Source organism: Salvelinus fontinalis, chromosome 25 (assembly GCF_029448725.1).
Source record: "Salvelinus fontinalis isolate EN_2023a chromosome 25, ASM2944872v1, whole genome shotgun sequence".
Classification (NCBI taxonomy): domain Eukaryota; kingdom Metazoa; phylum Chordata; class Actinopteri; order Salmoniformes; family Salmonidae; genus Salvelinus; species Salvelinus fontinalis.
The window spans coordinates 24,064,681-24,091,626 of NC_074689.1; the positions used below are offsets into that span (position 1 = coordinate 24,064,681).

Sequence of the window (26,946 nt, forward strand, 5' to 3'; positions counted from 1 at the left end):
ACCCGCTAACTAGCTAGCCATTTCACATCCGTTACACCAACATAGTACAAACACTTAGAATACAGAACACAGGGCTAACATAATACAAACACTTAGAATACAGAACACATGGCCAACATAATACAAACACTTAGAATACAGAACACATGGCCAACATAATACAAACACTTAGAATACAGAACACATGGCCAACATAATACAAACACTTAGAATACAGAACACATGGCCAACATAATACAAACACTTAGAATACAGAACACATGGCCAACATAATACAAACACGTAGAATACATAATAGACTACAGAATAGACTACAGTCTTCTCTTGATGGTAAAACTGTATGGTGTAAAAAATATGAATAGCCATAAATCATTTAAGAGCTACAGCGAGCTCTCTCGCCTATATTCTGGAATAATTTTCAGCGCGAGACTTCTCCTGTAACGACACCGTTCAGTTTTAATTCGTAACAAGTGCACTGCTTGGTACATCGTTCAAACACTCACAAGCTTAAGTTTCATCGTTATCAGGAAACCGGACCTATGGGAAAAAACACTGCTCTGCTTTCTTGACATCACAATCAACCAATCAAGTCCTAGTTTTATCACACCTGCTGCAACCTGGTCTCAGAGCATTTTGTATTACTCTTTACGTAAATCCGAGGCCTCTCCATTTAGTATGATATGTTACATTTTGTATGATATGTATTCATTTGTGCATGTCCATTATCCATTTCGTATGATATGTTACGAATTTACAAAACGTACAATATGTTACGAATTAGCAAAACGTATGATTTGTTACAAATTCCAATTTGTTGTGGCAACTTTAGCTAGGTGGCTAGGTGTCTAATGCTAATGTTAGCTAGGCTAGGGATTAACTTCAAGGGGTTAATAAGGTTAGGGTTATGTTAGGAGTTAGATTACAGGGCTAAGGATAGGGTCAGGAGAAGGGTTAATTAAAATGGTTAAGGTTAGGTTTACTCACACCCACTCACTACACTCACTCACTACACTCACTCACTCACTCACTCACTCACTCACTCACTCACTCACTCACTCTGCCGTTCTGTTACCCTCAACAGGATAAATAAAGCCCCTGACCTCCCCTCCCATACCTATGGTTGGTGACAGAGATTGATGATGGTCCATTGTTTGATCTCCATCTGTGTAATTTCCTGAATATTCAGTTTGCACACTCTGCGCTCCCACCAATCCCCCACAGATGCATTAATGAGTCCCCTCCTAAAAAAAAAACGAAGGGGGAATCAACGTGAAAACTCTGCTCTTTGGATATTGCGACAGCCGGCAGGCCAGTGTTTGCTCAACAGAGAGAGAGTAGAGTGGACTATGCCCCTCCTGGAGTCATCTACCCAGAAACAGCCCAGGCTCTGGTGGTGGTGATGGAGGGGTGCCAGCGCAGGCCAGGAATGGTTGGGTGTCCTTTATCTGTCATTCCTATTTTTGGTGGGGTGACCTGGTCCCCCAAAAATTCCCCCTATACACCACCATTAGGATCTTGGCCACTGTGCCGTCTGGTCCCCTTAGGGACAGAGCAGAAGGCTGAGGAGAGTTTACAGATGCTACGCTGTGTCATACTAGCACGACAGCCCCCAAGACAAGATGTTGACTTTTTACAATTGTGTAATTTCACTCTGGAGGGTGTGGCCTTTTCCGATGGTCCTGTATAATTTTCCCCCTCTCACCTTGTCTCGTCTGTAAGGCTGAGCTCAAACCGTAAATCTGACCCGAGATCAGGACCAGGATTTATGGTCAAATTATGTATAATTCCTCACCTTATATTGTTCCGTTCTTATTGTTCTGAAGTATCTCCCTTCCAATACAGTTTGCACATTTTTGGGGATACAACTTATTTGCCAGGCAATGAGCTCGACTATTATACTTATAGTAGCCTAAGTTCAGCCAACCTGGTTGGCTTTGAAATCTGAATGAGTAAAGGTTGCAGACGAAAAAACCTTGATGTTATGTCAAAGTGAAGATGATATCATGTTCTAGACATCTTTTTAGCGGCTGAAAACGATGGCGACTAATAATCAGTCCACTGAACCATAGTCATTTCTGTAATGTATGTTCAACTCCAAAAAAACAGGCTGTTTCTGTTTAAATGTAAAGGGTTTTAAGTAGGGCAAGTGAAAAATATTTTATCTTCAGGGAGTGCCCTGCTCTCGAGTGAACTTGTTCAGTGAATTACATAGTACTGGAAAGATAACAGAATTCCTGTACTAATTAGGGGGGAAAAAAGGGGAAAATGTTGAAGCTCATGAATATCTCTACAAGTCTTGTCCTTCATGTTGAACATTGTTGAACACTACACGGTTCTCCAGAATTCCTTTTGGAAAGAGTACAGGGAGGCACAAAAATGATTTTTAAACTTGTATCATTAGTGTTCGCCTTTGATGAAAAGTGGTGCACATTCGTCGGCCCCCTCAGTAGGAAGCAGCTTATCTGCTGAGGTAGAACGAAGCTGAAAGCCCGCAGACACCCCCCCCCCAACCCTAATGCAGCTATATCAATGCAAATACATCACAGTCACTTTGTGAACAATTGTTCAAGCAATACAATCATAAAAATAACATTACACCAGTGGCACAGTCACTTTGATATCATTCATGACAGGTTGCTGTCTTATTTCCGCAAGACGTCGCTTGTTGTGAGGCCTTACAAAGTAGAATCTCTGGAGGTGTATATTTTACTGTCTTTTTTACATACCACAATGATACCTTCCTCCTATTCCTTTGCAGCCTTTTGATTTGTCTCCGAGTGACAGACTGGCTTTTTCTCCCATGTTTACAATCAGTTGAATTCTGTGCCTAACAATATTTGCACCGTGTGTGCTGCTACCATGTTGTGTTGCTACCATGTTGTGTTTCTACCATGTTGTGCTGCTACCATGCTGTGTTTCTACCATGTTGTGTTGCTACCATGTTGTGTTGCTACCATGTTGTCCTGCTACCATGTTGTGTTGCTACCATGTTGTTCTACTACCATGCTGTGTTGTTTTCATGTTGTGCTGCTACCATGTTGTGTTGCTACCATGTTGTTCTACTACCATGCTGTGTTGTTTTCATGTTGTGCTGCTACCATGTTGTGTTGCTACCATGTTGTGTTGCTACCATGTTGTTCTACTACCATGCTGTGTTGTTTTCATGTTGTGCTGCTACCATGTTGTGTTGCTACCATGTTGTTCTACTACCATGCTGTGTTGTTTTCATGTTGTGCTGCTACCATGTTGTGTTGCTACCATGTTGTTCTACTACCATGCTGTGTTGTTTTCATGTTGTGCTGCTACCATGTTGTGTTGCTACCATGTTGTACTGCTACCATGCTGTGTTGTTGTCATGTTGTGTTGCTACCATGTTGTGTTGCTACGATGTTGTGTTTCTACCATGTTGTGCTGCTGCCATGTTGTGTTGCCACCATGTTGTGTTGCTACCATGTTGTGTTTCTACTATGTTGTACTGCTACCATGTTGTGTTGCTACCATGTTGTGTTGCTACCATGTTGTGTTTCTACCATGTTGTGCTGCTACCATGTTGTGTTGCTACCATGTTGTGTTTCTACCATGTTGTGCTGCTACCATGTTGTGCTGCTACCATGTTGTTCTACTACCATGCTGTGTTGTTTTCATGTTGTGCTGCTACCATGTTGTGCTGCTACCATGTTGTGTTTCTACCATGTTGTGTTGCTACGATGTTGTGCTGCTACCATGTTGTCCTGCTACCATGTTGTGTTGCTACCATGTTGGTTCTACTACCATGCTGTGTTGTTTTCATGTTGTGCTGCTACCATGTTGTTCTACTACCATGCTGTGTTGTTGTCATGTTGTGCTGCTACCATGTTGTGTTGCTACCATGTTGTTCTACTACCATGCTGTGTTGTTTTCATGTTGTGCTGCTACCATGTTGTGTTGCTACCATGTTGTGTTGCTACCATGTTGTGTTGCTACCATGTTGTGTTGCTACGATGTTGTGCTGCTACCATGTTGTGTTGTTGTCATGTTGTGTTGTTGTTATGTTGTATTGATATCACATTGTGTGTCATGTGTTGCTACCATGTTGTGTTGTCATGTTGTGTTGTCGTGTTGTCATGTTGTGTTGCTGCCATGTTGTGTTGTCATGTTGTATTGTTGTCATGTTGTATTGTTGTCATGTTGTCATGCTACCATGTTGTCATGTCATGTTGTGTTGTCATGTTATGTTGCCATGTTGTGTTGTCATGTTCTCATGTTGTCATGTTGTGATGCTGCCATGTTGTGTTGTCATGTTGTGTTTTCATGTTGTGTTGTGCTGCTACCATGTTGTGTTGTCATGTTGTGTTGCTACCATGTTGTGTTGCTACCATGTTGTGTTGCTACCATGCTGTGTTGCTACCATGTTGTCATGTTATGTTGTCATGTTGTGTTGCTACCATGTTGTGTTGCTACCATGTTGTGTTGCTACCATGTTGTGTTGCTACCATGTTGTGGTGCTACCATGTTGTGTTGCTACCATGTTGTCATGTTATGTTGTCATGTTGTGTTGCTACCATGTTGTGTTGTCATGTTGTGTTGCTACCATGTTGTGTTTCTACCATGTTGTTATGTTATGTTGTCATGTTGTGTTGCTACCATGTTGTGTTGCTACCATGTTGTGTTGCTACCATGTTGTGTTGCTACCATGTTGTGTTGTCATGTTGTGTTGCTACCATGTTGTGTTTCTACCATGTTGTGTTGTCATATTGTGTTGCTGCCGTGCTGTGATGTTGTCTTAGGTCTCTCTTTATGTAGTGTTGTGGTGTCTCGCTTGTCGAGATGTGTGTTTTGTTCTACATTTTTATTTTTAGACCCAGCCCCCGTCCCCACAGGAGGCCTTTTGCCTTTTGGTAGGCCATCATTATAAATAAGAATGTGTTCTTAATTGATTTGCCTAGTTAAATAAAGGTGAAATAAATAAATATGTTTTTGTCAGAGGGAGTAACCAAAGGCAGCAGCATTCTGCTGTGTCTACGTCTTTATTGAGGACACGGGAAACGGTTACATCAATACTTTTGACTCACAATGGCAATCAAGCCGAGTAGATAACATCTCCCTTATCAGTGAGCAGCTCCCACGGTATGCTTTTGTTTTGGCTTCTCTTGAGAAACCATGTAACAGTTTGGTTAGAAGAAACCTTGTAAAGGTTGATTAGAAATGTCTCTAGAAAGTGCACTGGCCTCCACCAAAGTCTCTGTAGCTAGTGTCTGGTTCAGTTTGAAGTGGCCTCTTCTCCTTGGAAGGAAACCAACTGCACCACATGGCCATGCAAATGAGAGGAACAGATAGGTTGAGGGGCAAATTAGCCATGTGCTGAGTCAAGCTGGTGAAGCACTGAAACCATGAGTCGCTCTCTCTCAGGGGCGTCATGCACCCCAACTATCTGAGGGGGAACAAGAATTTAGTATTTTTCGAACACCTGAAAACAGCATTTTCCTGCTATTTAGAGCCATAATCCTCAAAATGTTATACAGCTGCACCATTGAGAGCATCTTGACTGGCTGCATCACCGCTTGGTATTGCAACTGCTTGGTATCCGATCGCAAGTCGCTAGAGAGGGTAGTGGGGGCCGAGCTCCCTGCCATCCATGTGGTGTCCGAGGAAGGCTCTAAAAATGGTCAAAGACTCCAGCCACCCAAGTCATAGACTGTTTTCTCTGTTATCGCACAGCAAGCGGTATTCGATGCACCAAGTTAGGAACCAACAGGAAAGACCCTGAACAGCTTCTACCCCCAAGCCATGAGACAAATAAATAGTCTGTATTGACAAGCTTTTACAGAGTCCTTTGACTTATCACATGATACTGTTTATTATCTATCCTGTTGACTCATCACATACGCTGCTGCTACTGTTTATTATCTATCCAGTTGCCTAGTTACTCTACCCCTACCTATATGTATAGACAGTATCTACCTCCATTACCTCGTACCCCTGAACATCCACTAGGTACTGGTACCCCGTGTATATAGCCAAGTTATCATTACTCATTGTGTATTTATTCCTTGTGTTATTATTTTTCAAAAATGTTTCAATATCTCTCTGTTAGTCTACACCTGTTGTTTTATGAAGTATGTGACAAATTCAATTTGATTTTATAATCATTATGCTTAGTTATATATATATATATATATATATATATATATATATATATATATATGTATATTTTTCTGAATATCCAAGTATACCTTTAGAGCTGTCTGTATTCTTCTGGCTGGTGGTTATTTTTTTAAAGAAACTAAATATGCTTCTCTGCATTTCTGCTGAAATTGGGGTAAAAGTTTGAAAGGAATGTGAGTCTTAATCAGTACATTTAGTAATTGCTTGCTTTTCCAAAGTCTACCAACCTTGCCAGCAGGCATGCCAGCTAACCTATCTACTCTAACTTGATATCCTGAAATGGCTTCTTGGTAGATAGTTATGAGGTTTGGATATTGGACCCCTATCTGGGCTAGCTAAAGCCAACGTCAAAACATGTGTAAGTGGCTAGTAGTATTACAGAAAAACAACAAAACATGTGTAAGTGGCTAGTAGTATTACAGAAAAACAACAAAACATGTGTAAGTGGCTAGTAGTATTACAGAAAAACAACAAAACATGTTACAAACAACCAAAAAGGAAGTGCCTTCAGAAAGTATTCACACCCTTTGACTTTTTCTACATTTTGTTGTGTTACATCCTGAATTTAAATGGATTACATTTAGAATTTTTTGGGGTCACTAGCCTACACTCAATACCCCATAATGCAAGGTTTCCCAAACTCGTTCCTCAGGCTACACAGTACAGAAACATGTACAGAATAAAAATATTCCAAAACATGAATCCTGTTTGCAATAACACACTAAAGTAATACTGCAAAGACGTTTGTCCTGAATACAAAGTGCTATGTTCGGGGTAAATCCAATACAACACATTACTGAGTACCACTCTCCATATTTTCAAGCATAGGTGTGGCTGCATCATGTTAAGTTTGTAATCGTTAAGGATAAAAAAGAAACGGAATGGAGCAAAGCACAGGCAAAATCCTAGAGGAAAACCTGATTCATTCTGCTTTCCACCAGACACTAGGAGTTTAATTCACCTTTCAGCAGGACAATAACCTAAAACACAAGGCCAAATACACACTGGAGTTGTTTACCAAGTAGCAGTTTTGACTTAATCCACTTGGAAATCTATGGCAAGACCTGGAAATGGTTGTCTAGCAATGATCAACAACCAATTTGACAGGGATTGAAGAATTTTGAAAATATATTTGAGATTTGAGATTCTTCAAAGTAGCCACCCTTTGCCTTGATGACAGCTTTGCACACTCTTGTTCAGTTAGCTTAGCCTTTGGAAGGGATGTCATTACCTTTCCTCTGCATTTCCTCAGTAACATGGGGATATACTACACATATCTTTGTTCAGTCTTACTAGGTCTGGCATTGTGCGAGGGAAGGAAGGAAGGAAAGAAGGAAGGAAAGAAGGAAATAAGGAAGATAGGAAGGAAAGAAGAAAGGAAGGAAAGAAGGAAGGAAATAAGGAAGTAAACAAGAAGGGAAGGAAAGAAGGAAACATGGCGTCTGTGTCTTTCTGTGACAATGCGTGGTGATAATATGCGACAATTTCAAAAAGGGGCGTACTTTTGAGTTTGAGTGAAAGAGAGGGAGCAACGGGGCCAGGTGGTGGGGGGATTCTTTCAGGAGTGAGTGACAGATGTGAATATTAATGGTGTTGCCCTCATTCTCTCACACTAATGATGCGGGGTGCACGTACATATGGTCCCAAGCAGGATCCTGGATGTACCAGCCTGAACAGCTGGTGACATCCCATTTACCACATGAAGAGGGGTCTGCCACCAACACCGTGTTGTGTCCCCAACCTGTCACCTGTAAACCAAACACTATGTGATTTTGCAGCGTGGAAAAGGGAAGTTAGAGCAGGGAAGCAGGGACTTGTATGAGCCACTCTGAAGAGATTGAGGACAAGGAGCTCAGGGATAGAGTTCACTATCAGGAATCTCAGTATTGACTTTAGTCATCTCTCATCTCTCCACGGCTACTGCTAATGTACAACGAGCCATCTGGCACAAAATGGCTGCCATGCATCACTATAGGTGGGGATATTATGTCAGTGATGAGTGATCTACAGTAAATGACTCAGCTCGCTATGTAAAGAGCCTTGGGAGCTGTAATTGAAAGCAGTTACATTAATTGAATCCATTATGATCATAAGCGCGAAAGGAAAGAAAAGTGACTGTGTATCGAATAAATTCTGCTGTAATCTAATAGGGTGCACTACAGGACAACATACCACACTGCTTTACAGAGCCAGCGAGAGCGGATCAGTTCCTAAAGTTAGAGAGGCAGGCGGCTGTAGATGTGACCTTTGGCGTCTTGGGCACTGGCTAGTTAGACGTGCTCTTTCACGTTGAGGGATTATCAGACGGCGGTGGTCGGGATCCTTCAATGGGATTTCACATTCCTGGAAAATTCCTGGAAAGGCAAGTTCATCTCTGCTCATCCCTAGATCTCATTGGAATCTCCATCACATGACTGCCCAAGCCAGGGGTGTCTTCACTAGGAACGGAAGCAAATGGAACAAAACAGGGAGGGACCTACCTCAATTGGAAAAACGCTTTCCGTTTGGAAGTAAACAGTTTTCGTTGCAAAACGTTTTGGACTAATGATTACACCCCATCACATCGTATGTGTATTAGTACATTACTGTATGGGCAGTAGGTTCTATTGGGCACTGGTTGTTACTTAAAATGGTTGAGGTGAGGTATTTCAGCAGTGGATCAGAAAGAAAACTGCTGTTCAGTTCTAGGAACCAATTCTACATTTGGATACATGGCTGCTCTTGGGGAGAGCTGAGAGGGTTCATCCCACTAAAAAGATTAACACATCTCAAGCAGACACACACCAGTCCAAATCCGAGAGAACGAGAGAGAGCGAGAGGACCCATGGAGGCTGTGCTTGTCATGGTCATTAATTACAGTGGATCATGTAAATCAGACTTAAGGGGAGCCGCCGAGGCCTTTATCAGACACCAGGGTCTTCCACTTTCTCATCCCCTTTCTGGAGCACTACAGACAAGGGGCCCTAGGAAGTGTTGAGGAAGCAGATAGTCTCCTCTCCGTTACTCTGTCACAGCCTGCCCCCTTGTGGTAATAGTATATAATTACATGTTAGAGGAGACGGGGGCTTTGGTCTTTTCCTTTGATTCCTCGTGTCCTCTCTCCTTGCCTCTTTCTCACAAAACCCACTGAGAGGAGGGATCTTGGAACTTCTCCATTTGAGAACGAGGAGGATGAGGAAGACAAATGCGAAAGAACCTAAAGATAATGAAGAGTTTAACCAGTGACCTTTCAGTTCAAATTCATTCGAGCAAAATCATATTGATTAGATTGATACAATATTTCTGGTAATATTTTATATAGTACTCGACTTCCCTGTGAAATCTGAAGAAAAAAAACATTATTCCTAAGGAGTTATGATGAAATGTACAACAAAAAGCAACCGTCTGTTTGATTGGAGGATTTTATATTCCATAAAATATGCAATCTGTTGGCATTTTACACACACACACACATTGCAAGTACTGGCATCTCCGCCCGAGAAAATTATGCAATAGAGTGATGATTAAAGTATTGCGTAAGTGCCTACACCTCTACTCTTTCTAAACATTGGCAATATGAACACATTTGATATCACAAAAATAACACACAACAAAAAAACTTAATTGAAAAAAAAAGAAAAACTCTTAGAGACAAACAGGTGTAATACTACAAAGACCCTTGGACAAAAAGAAATGTGCTTCAAAGCTGCCTAGCACGATAATACTGTAGAACGACGGGGACACTTCCTGTTGCGTAGGCATAGAAACAACATCAAATCAAATGGACAGGACAAACATAATACAATATATTCTGGATTTAAAAAAAAATTGTCATCATGCAAGAATATAACATAAAATATCATTAAAAAATAGGCACATAGTGAATCACGTTTCAATCCATGCCTTATGCGATATCAAATATAGAATATTTTCCAGAATAATTCTTATCAACATTACAGAGTTATTGCATTTGCTTTCTATAGGAACTATATACAAGGCATATTGTCCCACATTTGTTTTACCCAAGTGCTGGGAAAAGTGATGATTGTCATTTTCATTAAAAACATGGCTATTGTTCCTGTTATTTTTTTAATATATATCTTATCTACACTAAAGGAACAATGGGAATCCCTTTTTGTGTGTTTTCAGCTTATAGAGCGGGGGGATGCTTTTCTTCCACCTGTTTGACGTTCAGAATGTCTCAGTCTGCAACTCCCAACTCCTCTATTTACAATAGTACAAATGCAAAACCTGGATGGGGGGAGAAGGGGGGGAGGAGAGGGGAGGAGAAGTTGGCGAGGGAAAAGGTAAGGAGGACGGGGGGGGGGGGGGGGTTGTGTTCTGCACACACACACACACACACACACACACACACACACACACACACACACACACACACACACACACACACACACACACACACACACACACACACACACCTCCACAGCTTTAGAGGAGGAGAGAGCTACTGGATACAAAACACTGTGTGATAAAAAACTAATCTTCCCTGTCACGATATATATAGAGAGTTCTGTGGAACCAAAGCTCCTCTGTCATTGGAACAAGATGAATCTCATAGCTTCTCGTCTATGATTGACGCTTGTGCAGTAGAGTTAATAGGATTGATTGTCAAAGCTTTTACAGGATGATGCTTCATGTCATGCAATGACCTGGGAGAGAGTCCCTTAGAATAGTCCACAACAGACCCGGCTTCGTGCCACCAGAGCCTGGCTGGCTACCGGGGTCTAGCTAGGCCTCGGCTATGCCTGGGGCTAGAATGAGGACGAGGCCCAAGGCAAGGCAGAGGAAGATGGGCAGGGAGGAGGGCGAGGAGCTGAGGTATCCCGTGGACCTGATGGTGGAGATGGAGACGTCGGAGGTGAGGAAGGCAGACAGGGGCACGTGGGAGACCAGGGTGGGGCTGCCGTAGTTGATGAGTGAGTCGATCTTCTCCGCCTCCATGCTGCAGGCTTCAATCTGAGACGTGATACACACACACATTCACACGCACACGCACACACACACGCACACACACACACACACACACACGCACACGCATATACATGTATGATGTTACGCATAGTTTTTTGTGTGTCTTAATTCCCTTCTGAAATAGCAGATCCAAACGTGTTATTTTGTTATAACGTAACAAACCAGGCTCTTTATTTGTGGAATAAACGTTCCTAATTGAACCACCTAAAAGTTACCGACAGTGAGTCACATTCTTGACTAATAGCTCCTAGAGAGAATGACGGGAGGCCGGCCATAACCTTCATTTCCCGGTTTCCATCGATCGTTAGCGCTCAGGGCTGTTTTTTGCAGAGATATCAATAAAAGGGTATGAAAAACAACTTAATTGGGAGTTTCACACTCGATGCGACAGAACTGGTGGCAGAGATGAAAAGTCTGATTATTAGTCCCAGTGGAGTGAAAGAGATTCTGAGAGGAGTTAGATTAGTCTCTCAGCGAGACGGAGGTTTGGGTCTCTCGTTCATCATCTAAGTCTCTGGTGTCATGAGAAAATCTTTGTTTTACCTTTTGTTTATCCAGGTTAGTTCTATCTCAATGAAATCTCTTTTTTTCGAGAGAAAAACTGGAGATGGTAGTGTTCGAAATAACAGTTCACTATTTCCTAGGAGTCACCGCCTGAGACTAGAGTCCTGCATCGGGTTGGATACCCACTTTCCCTGCTGTTGATCCGGAATAAACAAACCCACTGGCGGGTGGAATGAAAACATTATTTCAAACCCGCAGATCGGCTTGTAGTTCACCCCCCCCCCCCCCCCCCCCAAGTGAGAATACACTGCCAAGCCTACTTTCCCTGGCTAGTATAGCTCATGTGAAAATGGCTAATGGAGAAATAAAAGAAGGGGAATAGGCCACCCTGGTTGTGGAAACAGGTGAAATCCCCGGTTTGGTTTGGAAGGATTGTGGACAAGGCCAACAACCTGGTAGATGGACACACAGCCTGCAACAAAGTGCAAGTAGGTATTTGTTTACGATAGGCCATTTCAGTTTATTACCAGTTCATTATGATGTTATTTCAGGCTTTCGTTCATTTAGACCATCCGCAGGTTAAAACTGGTGAGCTGGTAATAATGAGAGAAACCTAGGCTAAATCAATGTATTCCATTCTGGGAATTGTTTATTTAAGTTTCAATTTGATTATCTAAACAATATTGAATGTCGCTATATGCTTTCATTAGGTAAGAGGGATAATTAGAAGGCTATGTAATTCACGGCATGGTTTCCTTTTATTCAAATGTTGAATAGACATGTAGACAATTGAATTCATGCAGGGAAGGGAATAATAGCCTACTATTCTGGAGTCCAAAAAAAACTATTAAATAAATGAATCTTATTTGCCGAGTCACGGAACGGAACAATTCTAAGCCTGTGTGTCACGCCCTGGCCTTAGTATTATTTGTTTTATTTATTATTTTAGTTAGGTCAGGGTGTGACATGGGGTATGTGTGTATTTTGGGGTATATATATGGTAGAGGGGGTGTTGGTTGTAGTTTATGGTTTTGTGTTGAGTGTATGTGTCTAGCTGTGTCTATGTTGGGTGTAGTTGTCTAGGAAAGTCTATGGTGGCCGGAATGGGTTCTCAATTAGAGACAGCTGATTTCGGTTGTCTCTAATTGGGAGCCATATTTAAGGCTGCCATAGGCTTTAGCTGTTTATGTATATGTATATGTCGACGTAAGTAGTTTGTGTGTGCACTTGCGTTTGAAGTTTCACGATCGTTTGTTGTTTTGTTAGTGTTGTATAAGTGTTTGGTGATCATCTTCGTCGTTATAAATTAAAGAAGATGTATTCAAGTCATGTTGCGCCTTGGTCCTCTCGTTCATGTCAACGCGATCGTGACAGTGTGGGTCGGGTTGCCGAGAAAAATCGCTCCTGATGTCGGATATCGGGTGGGGCTCGGGAATTGACGTGACCAGCGTGGTCGGGTGTGGCTCCAAAGAAAAGACCCTTCCAGAACGTTCCCCCCACGTCTCCTGTGTAAAGACCCACCTGGGGCCTGTTCACGAATGCCCAACGCTTTCATATATATATATATATATATTAGTGGATATACCCTGTCTGTAAACACTGGGCATCCTCTGTGTGACTGCTCAGCTTGTTAACAAATGCCTCCTCTTTTCTACTGTAATCACTGTGTAATCAACTGCGTTTATAGACAGGCGTGGGGGGTAGGGGGGAGAATATGCTGGTGGTGCACCATGATGGGATGATTTGGCCCTAACGTGTACTGTATGCTACGCTGATTAGGTTCCAGGTCATCATCCGATCAACCTGGAATCAAAACAGAACAGGGCCATGGCCTTGGCACACAGATAAATGGGAATTAATGTCAGTTGACAGGTCTCTGTGAGACAGAGACAGAGAAAGAGAGAAAGAGAGAAAGAAAGAGAGAGAAAGAGAGAAAGAAAGAGAGAGAGAGAGAGAGAGAGAGAGAGACAGAGAGAGAGAGACAGAGAGACAGAAAGAGAGAGACACAGAAAGAGAGAGAGAGACAGAAAGAGAGTGCTAACTAGCTAGCCATTTCACATCGGTTACATACCCAGTGTGTAGCCAGTGTGTGATAGTGTGTAGCCAGTGTGATAGTGTGTAGCCAGTGTGATAGTGTGTAGCCAGTGTGTGATAGTGTGTAGCCAGTGTGTGATAGTGTGAAGCCAGTGTGTGATAGTGTGAAGCCAGTGTGTGATAGTGTGAAGCCAGTGTGTGATGGTGCGTAGCCAGTGTGATAGTGTGTAGCCAGTGTGTGATAGTGTGTAGCCAGTGTGTGATAGTGTGAAGCCAGTGTGTGATAGTGTGAAGCCAGTGTGTGATGGTGCGTAGCCAGTGTGTGATAGTGTGTAGCCAGTGTGTGATAGTGTGTAGCCAGTGTGTGATAGTGTGTAGCCAGTGTGTGATAGTGTGTAGCCAGTGTGTGATAGTGTGTAGCCAGTGTGTGAACTCAGTTTCTGTGTATGTGTTTTTACCTGCAGCGGGGTTGGCTGCTGGTCCACGGGGACGATGAGGATGACGATCTCTGAGTCGATGCTCAGGTAACCGAAGATGTCACACTGCGGCACGGAGATGTGGAGACGCAGGATCCTCAAGATGTCATGGACCGTCACTGGCTGCTTCCTGTTCAACTGACACACCAAACCAGCAAGACAGAGAACCAGAGCCATACAGAGTTTGAGATTCAATTCACTGCAGACTGAAGAAAACTGAACTGAAAACAGGTTTATTGGCGCTCTATGTGGTGAGTAAATTGTTTTCATCCCGATTTAATAACAAATATTAAATGCGTCTGTGAACAGTAGTTGAAAGTGTAATTAATGTTTTACAGTGCTTACTGTCAGGGAATGAAGGGTAGGTTGGCAATCTACACTGTGTATTTCCATGGCTGGTCAGAGCGAGTCGTTGTCTACGCCCTAATCAGCACTACATCATTTCAGCGTGACAACATTTCAGCGTGACAGCATTTCAGCGTGACAGCATTTCAGCGTGACAGCATTTCAGCGTGACAGCATTTCAGCGTGACAGCATTTCAGGGTGACAGCATTTCAGCGTGACAGCATTTCAGCGCGACATCATTTCAGCGCGACATCATTTCAGCGCGACAGCATTTCAGCGCGACATCATTTCAGCGCGACAGCATTTCAGCGCGACATCATTTCAGCGCGACATCATTTCAGCGCGACATCATTTCAGCGTGACATCATTTCAGCGTGACATCATTTCAGCGCGACATCATTTCAGCGTGACATCATTTCAGCGTGACATCATTTCAGCGCGACATCATTTCAGCGCGACAGCATTTCAGCACGACATCATTTCAGCGCGACATCATTTCAGCGCGACATCATTTCAGCGCGACATCATTTCAGCGTCACTGCATTTCAGCGTGACAGCATTTCAGCGTCACTGCATTTCAGCGTCACTGCATTTCAGCGTCACTGCATTTCAGCGTGACAGCATTTCAGCGTCACTGCATTTCAGCGTGACAACATTTCAGCGTCACTGCATTTCAGCGTCACTGCATTTCAGCGTCACTGCATTTCAGCGTGACAACATTTCAGCGTGACAGCATTTCAGCGTGGCATCATTTCAGCGCGACATCATTTCAGCGCGACTGCATTTCAGCGTGACAACATTTCAGCGTGACAGCATTTCAGCGTGACAGCATTTCAGCGTGACATCATTTCAGCGTCACTGCATTTCAGCGCGACATCATTTCAGCGCGACATCATTTCAGCGCGACATCATTTCAGCGCGACATCATTTCAGCGTGACATCATTTCAGCACGACAGCATTTCAGCGTCACTGCATTTCAGCGTCACTGCATTTCAGCGTCACTGCATTTCAGCGTCACTGCATTTCAGCGTGACTGCATTTCAGCGTGACAGCATTTCCAAAGGTCATTTGTTTGGAATTAGCAGGTTTCTGGTCTAGACCTAACGTTGATGAGATAATTGTGTTGGAGATTAGCGACTAATAGCCCTAGCTCACGTTTATAATGAATCTGCTTTGAATGGCATTTCTTATTAGCTGTTATTAGCCTGTATACGAAGCATTTCTTATAAGCTGTTATTAGCCTGTATACGAAGCATTTCTTATTAGCTGTTATTAGCATGTATACAAAGTATTTCCTATAAGCTGTTATTAGCATGAATACGAACCATTTCTTATAAGCTGTTATTAGCATGTATACGAAGCATTTCTGGGCTCTTTAAGCTGCTTCCGACCTAGTCATTTCAAACTTGCTAAGTATCCCAGAAGGAGGCATGTGATGTTGATGCGAGGTATTTTAAATCTATGCCTCCCTCTAGTGGTCGTCTTGCGTCACTACAGTTCAAAACCAACAGCCTGTGCCCCAGGGGTGGCCAATCCCTCTCCTGGAGAGCTATTCAACAACTTGGTGTGCAGGCTTTTGCTCCTGCCCTGATCTAACACACACGATCGTACGCCCTTTATTAGTGGAATCTAAACCTGCACACAGCATACTGAACTTGGTGAAGCTACTGTTGTGATGTAGACCGATCCATAAAGGAGTGAGAGGGAAGGGGACAACTTTTCTGAAATGGAACAAAGCCCCAGGCCCACACACTGATAGTTGAGGCGCATGGCAGACGGTTCTGACCTTAGCGAAGACTTTCATTTGCTCCTTGTTCCACAGGATCTGCAGCATGCCCGCGCACAGAGGACAGCAGGCGCCTGATAGGTGGAGCACCAAGAGGTCAGGGGTCAGAGGATAGGTATCAATCATAACAATATCTGAATCTGATTTGTGTTCCCATGTAGAAAAATCCTAAGTATAACAGAGATTTACACTCAGTGGCCAGTTTATTAGGTACACCCATCTAGTACTGTCGGACCCCCCTTTGCCTCCAGAACAGCCTGAATTATTTGTGGGATGGAAACGTTGCTCAATTGGTATCAAGGGACCTAACGTGTGCCAGGACAACATTCCCCTCATCATTACTCCAACTCCACTCACCTGTATCGTTGACACCAGGCAGGATGGCACCAATGATCATACCACATTGAAAGTTGGTTAGTCACAGTAACTGAATGGCTCGATGCCTGTCTGCCTGCTTTATATAGCAAGCCACGGCCATGTGACTCACCGTCTGTAGGAGCGAACCATTTTCATGAACAGGGTGGTGTACCTAATAAACTGGCAACTGAGTGTATATGACAAAGTGAATGTGGTTCAATCAATCAAATGTATTTATAAAGCCCTTCTTACATCAGCTGATGTCACAAAGTGCTGTACAGAAACTCAGCCTAAAACCCCAAACAGCAAGCAATGCAGGTGTAGAAGCACGGTGGCAAGGAAAAACTCACTAGAAAGGCCAAAACCTAGGAAGAAACCTAGAGGAACCAGGCTATGCGGGGTGGCCAGTTCTCTTCTGGCTGTGCCGGGTGGAGATTATAACAGAACATGGCCAAGATGTTCATAGATGACCAGCAGGGTCAAATAATAATAATCACAGTGGTTGTCAAGGGTGCAACAGGTCAGCACCTCAGGAGTAAAATGTCAGTTGGCTTTTCATAGCCGATCATTAAGAGTAACTCTACCGCTCCTGCTGTCTCTAGAGAGTTGAAAACAGCAGGTCTGGGACAGGTAGCACGTCCGGTGAACAGGTCAGGGTTCCACAGCCACTGAGTGTACTGACCACAGCATTAATAGAACATGATATATGATATAATTTCTGTCTCTATTGTACTGACCGGGTGGTGTGACAGGGATGCAGCCCGGGGTGGAGAGGGCGGGACAGGGGATCATGTCACAGCCTGAGTCAGAGGCAAACTCTGCCACCGCCCCCACGGCATGGCACCGCCCCTGGTAGTCCACGGCAACGCGGTCCGAGTAGGCCTCGCACACCGTGTTGTACGTTTCGCCATTGTGGCCGCACACGGGCCGCGCCCTTTTACAGGCATCCTGCATAGAACACACATATAATAATAAATCACTCACATCCAGATGAATCATTCACATCCAGATGAATCATTCACATCCAGATGAATCACTCACATCCAGATGAATCGCTCACATCCAGATGAATCACTCACATCCAGATGAATCACTCACATCCAGATGAATCGCTCACATCCAGACGAATCATTCACATCCAGATGAATCACTCACATCCGGATGAATCACTCACATCCAGATGAATCACTCACATCCAGATGAATCACTCACATCCAGACGAATCATTCACATCCAGACGAATCATTCACATCCAGACGAATCATTCACATCCAGATGAATCACTCACATACAGATGAATCACTCACATCCAGATGAATCATTCACATCCAGACGAATCACTCACATCCAGACGAATCACTCACGTCCAGATGAATCGCTCACATCCAGATGAATCGCTCACATCCAGATGAATCATTCACATCCAGATGAATCATTCACATCCAGATGAATCACTCACATCCAGATGAATCATTCACATCTGCCAAGGACGCAGTGGTACAATTTTTACTTTCACAAATATATTTAAACTCTGTTTTTCACAATTCACAACATTTAATCCTAGTAAAAATTCCCTGTCTTAGGTCAGTTAGGATCACCACTTTATTTTAAGAATGTGAAATGTCAGAATAATACTAGAGAGACTTCTTTATTTCAGCTTTTATTTCTTTCATCACATTCTTGGCTGATTTCTTTTGATTTTCCCATGATGTCAAGCAAAGAGGCACTGAGTTTGAATGTAGGCCTTGAAATACATCCACAGGTACACCTCCAATTGACTCAAATGATGTCAATTAGCCTATCAGAAGCTTCTAAAGCCATGACATAATTTTCTGGAATTTTCCAAGCTGTTTAAAGGCACAGTCAACTTAGTGTATGTAAACTTCTGAACCACTGGAATTGTGATACAGTGAATTATTAGTGAAATAATCTGTCTGTAAACAGTTGCTAGAAAAATTACTTGTTTCGTGCACAAAGTAGATGTCCTAACTAACTTGCCAAAACTATAGTTTGTTAACAAGAAATTTGTGGAGTGGTTGAAAAACAAGTTTAAATGACTTTCGACTTCAACTGTAAAACCCGATCCGGCCTGTTCCACTGAGACAATGCTGAGAGTTACTGAGGTGAGACGCCATCAGGCCGACGCTGCGACCTCCCGCAAGGAGAAACATGATCCCGCCAGGTCCTAATCACTAACAAACCACTCTAATTCAACCACTGCAGAGTCTCTCAACACACACAAACATGGGGCATTTTGGGTGTATCATATACATACACAGTCCTAAACAGGAGATGCATATGTGGAAAGACTAAGAACCTGAATGCAACATATGAGTTTATTAGACAACACTATAGGGGATTGTCCACAATGCCTTTTCCCACCTGGATAAAAGGAACACCTATGTGAGAATGCTGTTCATTGACTACAGCTCGGCGTTCAACACCATAGTGCCATCAAAGCTCATCAATAAGCTAAGGACCCTGGGACTAAAAACCTCACTCTGCAACTGGATCCTGTACTTCCTGACGGGCTGCCCCCAGGTGGTAAGGGTAGGTAACAACACATCTACACAGCTGATCCTCAACACAGGGGCCCCTCACTGGTGTTCCCTGTTCACTCACAACTGCGTGGCCAAACACGACTCCAACTCCACCATTAAGTTTGCTGTCAACACAACAGTGGTAGGCCTGATCACAGAGAACAATGTGACAGCCTATAGGGAGGAGGTCAGAGACCTGGCCGTGTGGTGCCAGGACAACAACCTCTCCCTCAATGTGAGCAAGACAAAGGACCTGATCGTGGACTCCAGGAAAAGGAGGGACGGACATGACCCCATTCACATCGACGGGGCTGAAGTGGAGCGGGTCTAGAGTTTCAAGTTCCTTGGTGTCCAGATCACCAACAAACTATTATGGTCCAAACACACCAAGACAGTTGTGAAGAGGTCACGACAACACCTTTTCCCCTTCAGGAGACTGAAAGGATTTGGCATGGGTCCCCAGATTCTCAAAAAGTTCTACAGCTGCACCATCGAGAGCATCCTGCCTGGGTGCATCAGCGCCTGTTATGGCAACTGCTCGGCATCTGACCGTAAGGCGCTACAGAGGGAAGGCCCAAAAAATTGTCAAAGACTCCAGTCACCCAAGTCATAGACTGTTCTCTCTGCTACCGCACTGCAAGTAATACCAGAGCGCCAAGTCTGGGACCAAAAGGCTCCTTAACAGCTTCTAAACCCAAGCCATCCCCCCTTGGTTTTTACACTGCTGCTACTCGCTGTTTATTATCTATGCATAGTCACTTTACCCCTACCTACATGTACAAATTACCTCAACTAGCCTGTACCCCCACACACTGACTCGGTACCGGTACCCCCTGTATATATGTCACGATCTTGGAAATGAGCGAACCAAGGCGCAGCGTGAATTGAGTTCCACATCCTTTTAAATACAAAGTGAAACTGGAAACTAGAAACAAAACAACAATGGTATGGTATTGAAATATGTAATGTGTAATGTGTGTGTGTGTGTGTGTGTGTGTGTGTGTGTGTGTGTGTGTGTGTGTGTGTGTGTGTGTGTGTGTGTGTGTGTGTGTGTGTGTGTGTGTGTGTGTGTGTGTGTGTGTGTGTGTGTGTGTGTGTGTATTGCTAACAGCTGGGACGTGTTATCATGCCTCTGACAGATCTCAACAGGTTCTTAATTTAAGCGTTCACGAAACACAAACAGAGAAAAGCTTTTCTGAGGCTCTAAAAACAGGGTGATCTCTGTGTGATTGACTAAATATTGGTCACCCGTCTCCAGTACCGTTGGTTTAGTTTCAGGCTGCTTCTCAAATGGCTGATGAATTGTATCTATTGAAATGCCCCAAAAAACCCTTAAACGCTGTCAACATATTCAGTCAATTTAGGGAATGATGGTGTGGATGTTATGGAAGCAGAGACATTGAGACTGAATGATAGAAGCATGTTCTACTTCAGATCATTGCTTTGGCTAAAAGTATAACTGACATGAATGTCAAATTGTACCTGACAGTGGCCCATATAGGCCAAGGTCTTGCTCATCAGGAGGAGCTGACAGAGGTTGGGATGTTCCATGTTGTCTGTGTCGCATGCTGGGTCCATGTGGCTCTTGTCACAACCTGAGGGGCGACCCACACACTCAAACTGAGGACAGGGGTAGTCAGCCATGTCTGTAAGGCACACTCTACGGTTGGCGATACACCTGTGGACCAATGGGAAGACGAGAGGAAAAGGGGTTAATTTATGTCATTGTTTTAATTACTTTTTTTTAAACAAACATGGACGCATTTCACCTATGACTTCCATCAGTGTACAAGACTATTCTTTCAATGTAGCGTGGAACCTTTGCATTGATTTGAGCACTGAATGACTGTAAAGTAGTGTACCCGACTGTGTATTATTCTCACTGCAGACATCAACGGGCTACTATAGAGGCTCTGATGATAGGATGACATCAACGGGTTACTTTAGAGACTCTGATAATAGGAGTTACCAATGAGCCATCTGGTTAGGGAGTGTGTCTTGACACTGTCTGGTTAGGGAGTGTGTCTTAACAATGTCTGGTTAGGGAGTGTGTCTTAACAATGTCTGGTTAGGGAGTGTGTCTTAACACTGTCTGGTTAGGGAGTGTGTCTTAATGTGTGGTTAGGGAGTGTGTCTTAACAATGTCTGGTTAGGGAGTGTGTCTGAACAATGTCTGGTTAGGGAGTGTGTCTTAACAATGTCTGGTTATGGAGTGTGTCTTAACAATGTGTGGTTAGGGAGTGTGTCCCAACAATGTCTGGTTAGGGAGTGTGTCTTAACAATGTCTGGTTAGGGAGTGTGTCTTAACAATGTCTGGTTAGGGAGTGTGTCTTAACAATTTGTGGTTAGGGAGTGTGTCTTAACAATGTGTGGTTATGGAGTGTGTCTTAACAATGTGTGGTTAGGGAGTGTGTCTTAACAATGTCTGGTTAGGGAGTGTGTCCTAACAATGTCTGGTTAGGGAGTGTGTCCTAACAATGTATGGTTAGGGAGTGTGTCTTAACAATGTCTGGTTAGGGAGTGTGTCCCAACAATGTCTGGTTAGGGAGTGTGTCTTAACAATGTCTGGTTAGGGAGTGTGTCTTAACAATGTCTGGTTAGGGAGTGTGTCCCAACAATGTCTGGTTAGGGAGTGTGTCCCAACAATGTCTGGTTAGGGAGTGTGTCTTAACAATGTCTGGTTAGGGAGTGTGTCTTAACAATGTCTGGTTAGGGAGTGTGTCTTAACAATGTCTGGTTAGGGAGTGTATCTTAACAATGTCTGGTTAGGGAGTGTGTCTTAACAATGTCTGGTTAGGGAGTGTGTCTTAACAATGTCTGGTTAGGGAGTGTGTCTTAACAATGTCTGGTTAGGGAGTGTGTCTTAACAATGTCTGGTTATGGAGTGTGTCTTAACAATGTCTGGTTAGGGAGTGTGTCTTAACAATGTCTGGTTATGGAGTGTGTCTTAACAATTTGTGGTTAGGGAGTGTGTCTTAACAATGTCTGGTTAGGGAGTGTGTCCCAACAATGTCTGGTTAGGGAGTGTGTCTTAACAATGTCTGGTTAGGGAGTGTGTCTTAACAATGTCTGGTTAGGGAGTGTGTCCTAACAATGTCTGGTTAGGGAGTGTGTCCTAACAATGTATGGTTAGGGAGTGTGTCCCATCAATGTCTGGTTAGGGAGTGTGTCTTAACAATGTCTGGTTAGGGAGTGTGTCCCATCAATGTCTGGTTATGGAGTGTCTTAACAATGTCTGGTTAGGGAGTGTGTCTTAATAATGTCTGGTTAGGGAGTGTGTCCTAACAATGTCTGGTTAGGGAGTGTGTCCCAACAATGTCTGGTTATGGAGTGTGTCTTAACAATGTGTGGTTAGGGAGTGTGTCTTAACAATGTCTGGTTAGGGAGTGTATCCCAAGAAACAATTTTTATATTTTTTATTTAACTAGGGCAAGTCAGTTAAGAACAAATTCTTATTTTCAATGACGGCTTAGGAACATTGGGTTAACTGCAATGTTCAAGGGCAGAACGACAGATTTTTAACTCGTCAGCTCAGAGATTTGATCTTGCAACCTTTCGGTTACTAGTCCAACGCTCTAACCATCTGCCGCCCAGATCAAATTGTGCGCTTGGGGTCCACTGACGAGCTAGTGAACCGTGTGACACAGATTAAGACAAATAGCACAGAGCCCCATTCCTTAACCTGTTGAGGATGGGGGCGCTGTTGTCACTATTTATGCTAATCGTGTAATTTTTTAAACGGCTTCCCACAAAATTCTTGATCGTACAATATGCATATTATTATTATTATTGGATAGAAAACAGTCTATAGTTTCTATAGGAGTTGAAATTTTGTCTCTAAGTGGAACAGAAGTCATTCTACAGCAATTTCCCTGACATGGAGTCAGATTTCAGAAATTTTGGCCCCTGATCTGGAGTCAGTTAAAAGGCCGCAGTTATTGCTATGAGTATACGGACACTGCTTACGTCTTCCCCTGGATGCCTTTACGTGATGACGATTTGAATGGGGTCGATTGCGCGTTCACAGGCACTACAAATTAAAAAACCCTGTAGCTAGGAACTCTTTTCTTGCTGCGTAATGCGCCTGGAGGACATCGACCCGCACTTGTTCCAAGCATTAGTGGAGGGAGTAATATTACTCTGGTCATGTTTCTACTCGTTATGGGAGTTAAAAACATCATAAGGTAGTTAATTTAAAGCGTTTTATAGCAATTTATATCCGTTTAGTGCGATTTTGGGACATTTATTTCTGAAACGCTGTGAATTGCTGGGCACGCTTCCAGTTCATCCCGAACGCAGTTGGCATTTCCACATGGCAAGAGGACAGCTTTCCACCAAAAGGCGATTAGACCCAAGAAAGGATCCTTTGCCCAAGATACTGATGGAAGAACAGCTCAAAGTAGGACATTTTTATTATGATAAATCGTGTTTCTGTCGAAAAATGTTAGTGGCTTAGGACGCCATGTTTTTTGACGTAGCTTCGCTTGGCGCAAACTGTATTGAAAAGTAAGGATAATTTAAAAAATGTAATTCCGCGATTGTATTAAGAATTAAATTGTCTATCAATCCCTGTCCACCCTATATTTTTTAGTCACGTTTATGAGTATTTATGTATAAGAGTAGATCAGTCTAATATTTTGGCGATGTTGACGTTATCGCTCACTTTGGCTAGAATCAATGCTGGGCTGCTATGTGCAATGTGCTATGCTAATATAACGATTTATTGTGTTTTCGCTGTAAGACACTTAGAAAATCTGAAATATTGTCTGTATTCACAGGATCTGTGTCTTTCGATTAGTGTATGCTGTGTATTTTTACGAAATGTTTGATGATTAGTAAGTAGGTAAATTGCTCTATGTAGTTTTTTAACGTTGCTCTATGCAGTTTTTCTAGTCCATTTGTGACGGTGGGTGCAATTGTAACCTATGCCATCTACCTGAAATATGCACTTTTTTCTAACAAAACCTATCCCATACCATAAATATGTTATCAGACTGTCATCTGATGAGTTTTTTTCTTGGTTAGGGGCTATAAATATCTTAGTTTAGCCGAATTGGTGATAGCTACTGGTGTTGGTGGACAAATAAAAGATGGTGGATTATGCTAATGTGTTTTTAGGTAATAGATGTACATCTTTACATATTGTGTCTTCCCTGTAAAACATTTTAAAAATCGGACATGTTGGCTGGATTCACAAGATCTGTGTCTTTCATTAGCTGTATTGGACTTTAATGTGTGAAAGTTAAATATTTAAAAAGAATATTTTTTTTGAATTTCGCGGCACTGGTTTTTCAGTGGGGGTGGGGGGGGAGTGCCGCTAGCGGCACCCTCATCCTAGACAGGTTAAGGTCTCTGTTTCTGTTACAGCACAGAGAAATGGGGGCTGTAGGGGGGCAGAAAATGACCCCTGGGCTGTATGTTTGCCCCCCTGAGGGTCAGAAGTGAGGTAATGACCGACCAGCGCTGTGTTTGGTGTTGTTTGGAGTGATGTTAGATTGATGATGCAGCCTGGGGAAGAGTCGGGAACCTCAGGGCTCTGGGAGCTCAAGGCGATTCCAGATAGGAGGGTTACAACAGCACAGCCCATACCGTTGTGCCTTGTGGCAGTTACCGCTGGCAACCACAGCCTGGCACACCTGAACAAACAACCAGACTGTCCGTCACCGCTGGATACGGGGAAATGTGAGAGGGAGATTTGAAGAAAGAGTGAAGCAGGATGAAGGAAAATAGGATTTATCAAACGTCGACTGAGGTGGAATAGGATCAGGGCTAGTCTGCTGAGGTGGAATAGGATCAGGGCTAGTCTGCTGAGGTGGAATAGGATCAGGGCTAGTCAACTGAGGTGGAATAGGATCAGGGCTAGTCTGCTGAGGTGGAATAGGATCAGGGCTAGTCTGCTGAGGTGGAATAGGATCAGGGCTAGTCAACTGAGGTGGAATAGGATCAGGGCTAGTCTGCTGAGGTGGAATAGGATCAGGGCTAGTCTGCTGAGGTGGAATAGGATCAGGGCTAGTCTGCTGAGGTGGAATAGGATCAGGGCTAGTCTGCTGAGGTGGAATAGGATCAGGGCTAGTCTACTGAGGTGGAATAGGATCAGGGCTAGTCAACTGAGGTGGAATAGGATCAGGGCTAGTCAACTGAGGTGGAATAGGATCAGGGCTAGTCAACTGAGGTGGAATAGAATCAGGGCTCAAGGCCTCTGTTCGGAGAGAAATAGCATCCTCTAGACTAGAGTCAAGGTGTCCAATCTTATCCACAAAGGGCTGTACGGAACACTGTAAAAATGCATCCTCCCTCTCCCTCCCTTTCTTGAAGTAATCATTAATCGGACATGATTGGATAAGTGAAAGCCAATGTACATAGTGTGAGCTTTTGCCTTCACCTATCCAATAGTTTTGGATCAGTTATTATTCCAGTAAACAAATAATTGAAGGAAGAAAGAATTCCAGCGCTGGTCAGAGCGGAGTGTCTCACCTCTGGTTCCTCTGGCAGGGGCTGGGGGAGCAGGGGTCACTGCTGCGGCAGTTGCCAAACACAAACTGGTCGTCTTTGAAGTCCATGCAGCGGGCCACACAGGCACTAGGGTAGGTGCGGCCGTTACGGGCACACACCGGCACAAAACGGTCAGGGCAGCCACACGGGAGCCCTATAGAGAGAGATAGAGAGAGTATCTGGTCTGGTCAAACAAAGGCCAGGTCTTCTCATGCTTTGTTGATTTCAAAAAAGCCTTTGAGGGTCTGCTATACAAATTGATGGAAAATGGTGTTGGGAAAAAAACGTACGACATTATCAAATCCATGTACATAAACAATAAGTGTGTGGTTAAAATTGGCAAAAAACACACACATTTCTTTCCACAGGGCCGTGGGGTGAGACAGGGATGCAGCTTAAGCCCCACCATCTTCAACCTATATATTAACGAATTGGCGAGGGCACTAGAACAGTCTGCAGCACCCTACTAGAATCTGAAGTCAAATGTCTACTGTTTGCTGATTGGGCACACAAAAAACGATACATACCTCGACATAAACATCAGCGCCACAGGTAACTTCCACAAAGCTGTGAACCATCTGGGAGATAAGGCAAGGGCCTTTAATGCCATCAAAGGGAACATACAATTTGACATACCAATTAGGATCTGGCTAAAAATACTTATATAGTTATAGAACCAATTGCCCATTGCCCTTTATGGTTGTGAGGTCTGGGGTCTGCTCATCAACCAATAATTCACAAAATGGGACAAACACCAAATTGAGACTGCATGCAGAATTCTGCAAAAATATCCTCAGTGTACAACGTAACACACCAAATAATGCATGCAGAGCAGAATTAGGCCGATACCAGCTAATTATCAAAATCCAGAAAAGAGACGTTAAATTCTACAACCACCTAAAAGGAAGCGATTCACAAACCTTCCATAACAAAGCCATCACCTACAGAGAAATGAACCTGGAGAAGAGTCCCCTAAACAAGCTGGTCCTGGGGCTCTGTTCACAAACACAAACAGACCCCACAGAGCCCCAGGACAGTAACACAATTAGACCCAACCAAATCATGAGAAAACAAAAAGATAATTCCTTGACACATTGGAAAGAATTAACAAAGAAACTGAGAAAACTAGAATGCTACTTGGCCCTAAACAGAGAGTACACAGTGGCAGAATATCTGACCACTGTGACTGACCCAAACTTAAGGAAAGCTTTGACTATGTACAGACTCAGTGGGCATAGCCTTGCTATTGAGAAAGGCCGCCACAGGCAGACCTGGCTCTCAAGAAAATATTAGGT

At 43.4% G+C, this 26,946-nt stretch overlaps 1 protein-coding gene across 1 annotated transcript in view; it reads right to left on the bottom strand.

The window, feature by feature from the left end:
* Positions 1 to 10,478: 10,478 nt before the first annotated feature.
* The window catches only part of LOC129823005 (reversion-inducing cysteine-rich protein with Kazal motifs-like), a 106,714-nt gene continuing 90,246 nt past the window's right edge, over positions 10,479 to 26,946 (bottom strand). The window contains exons 16-21 of the mRNA XM_055881658.1: positions 25,634 to 25,805; positions 20,642 to 20,837; positions 17,357 to 17,567; positions 16,263 to 16,336; positions 14,112 to 14,267; positions 10,479 to 11,100 (exon numbers count right to left, since the gene is read on the bottom strand). Coding sequence (XP_055737633.1) covers positions 10,873 to 11,100; positions 14,112 to 14,267; positions 16,263 to 16,336; positions 17,357 to 17,567; positions 20,642 to 20,837; positions 25,634 to 25,805 — 1,037 coding nt within the window. The 3' untranslated portion in view covers positions 10,479 to 10,872. The remainder of the gene's footprint in view (positions 11,101 to 14,111; positions 14,268 to 16,262; positions 16,337 to 17,356; positions 17,568 to 20,641; positions 20,838 to 25,633; positions 25,806 to 26,946) is intronic.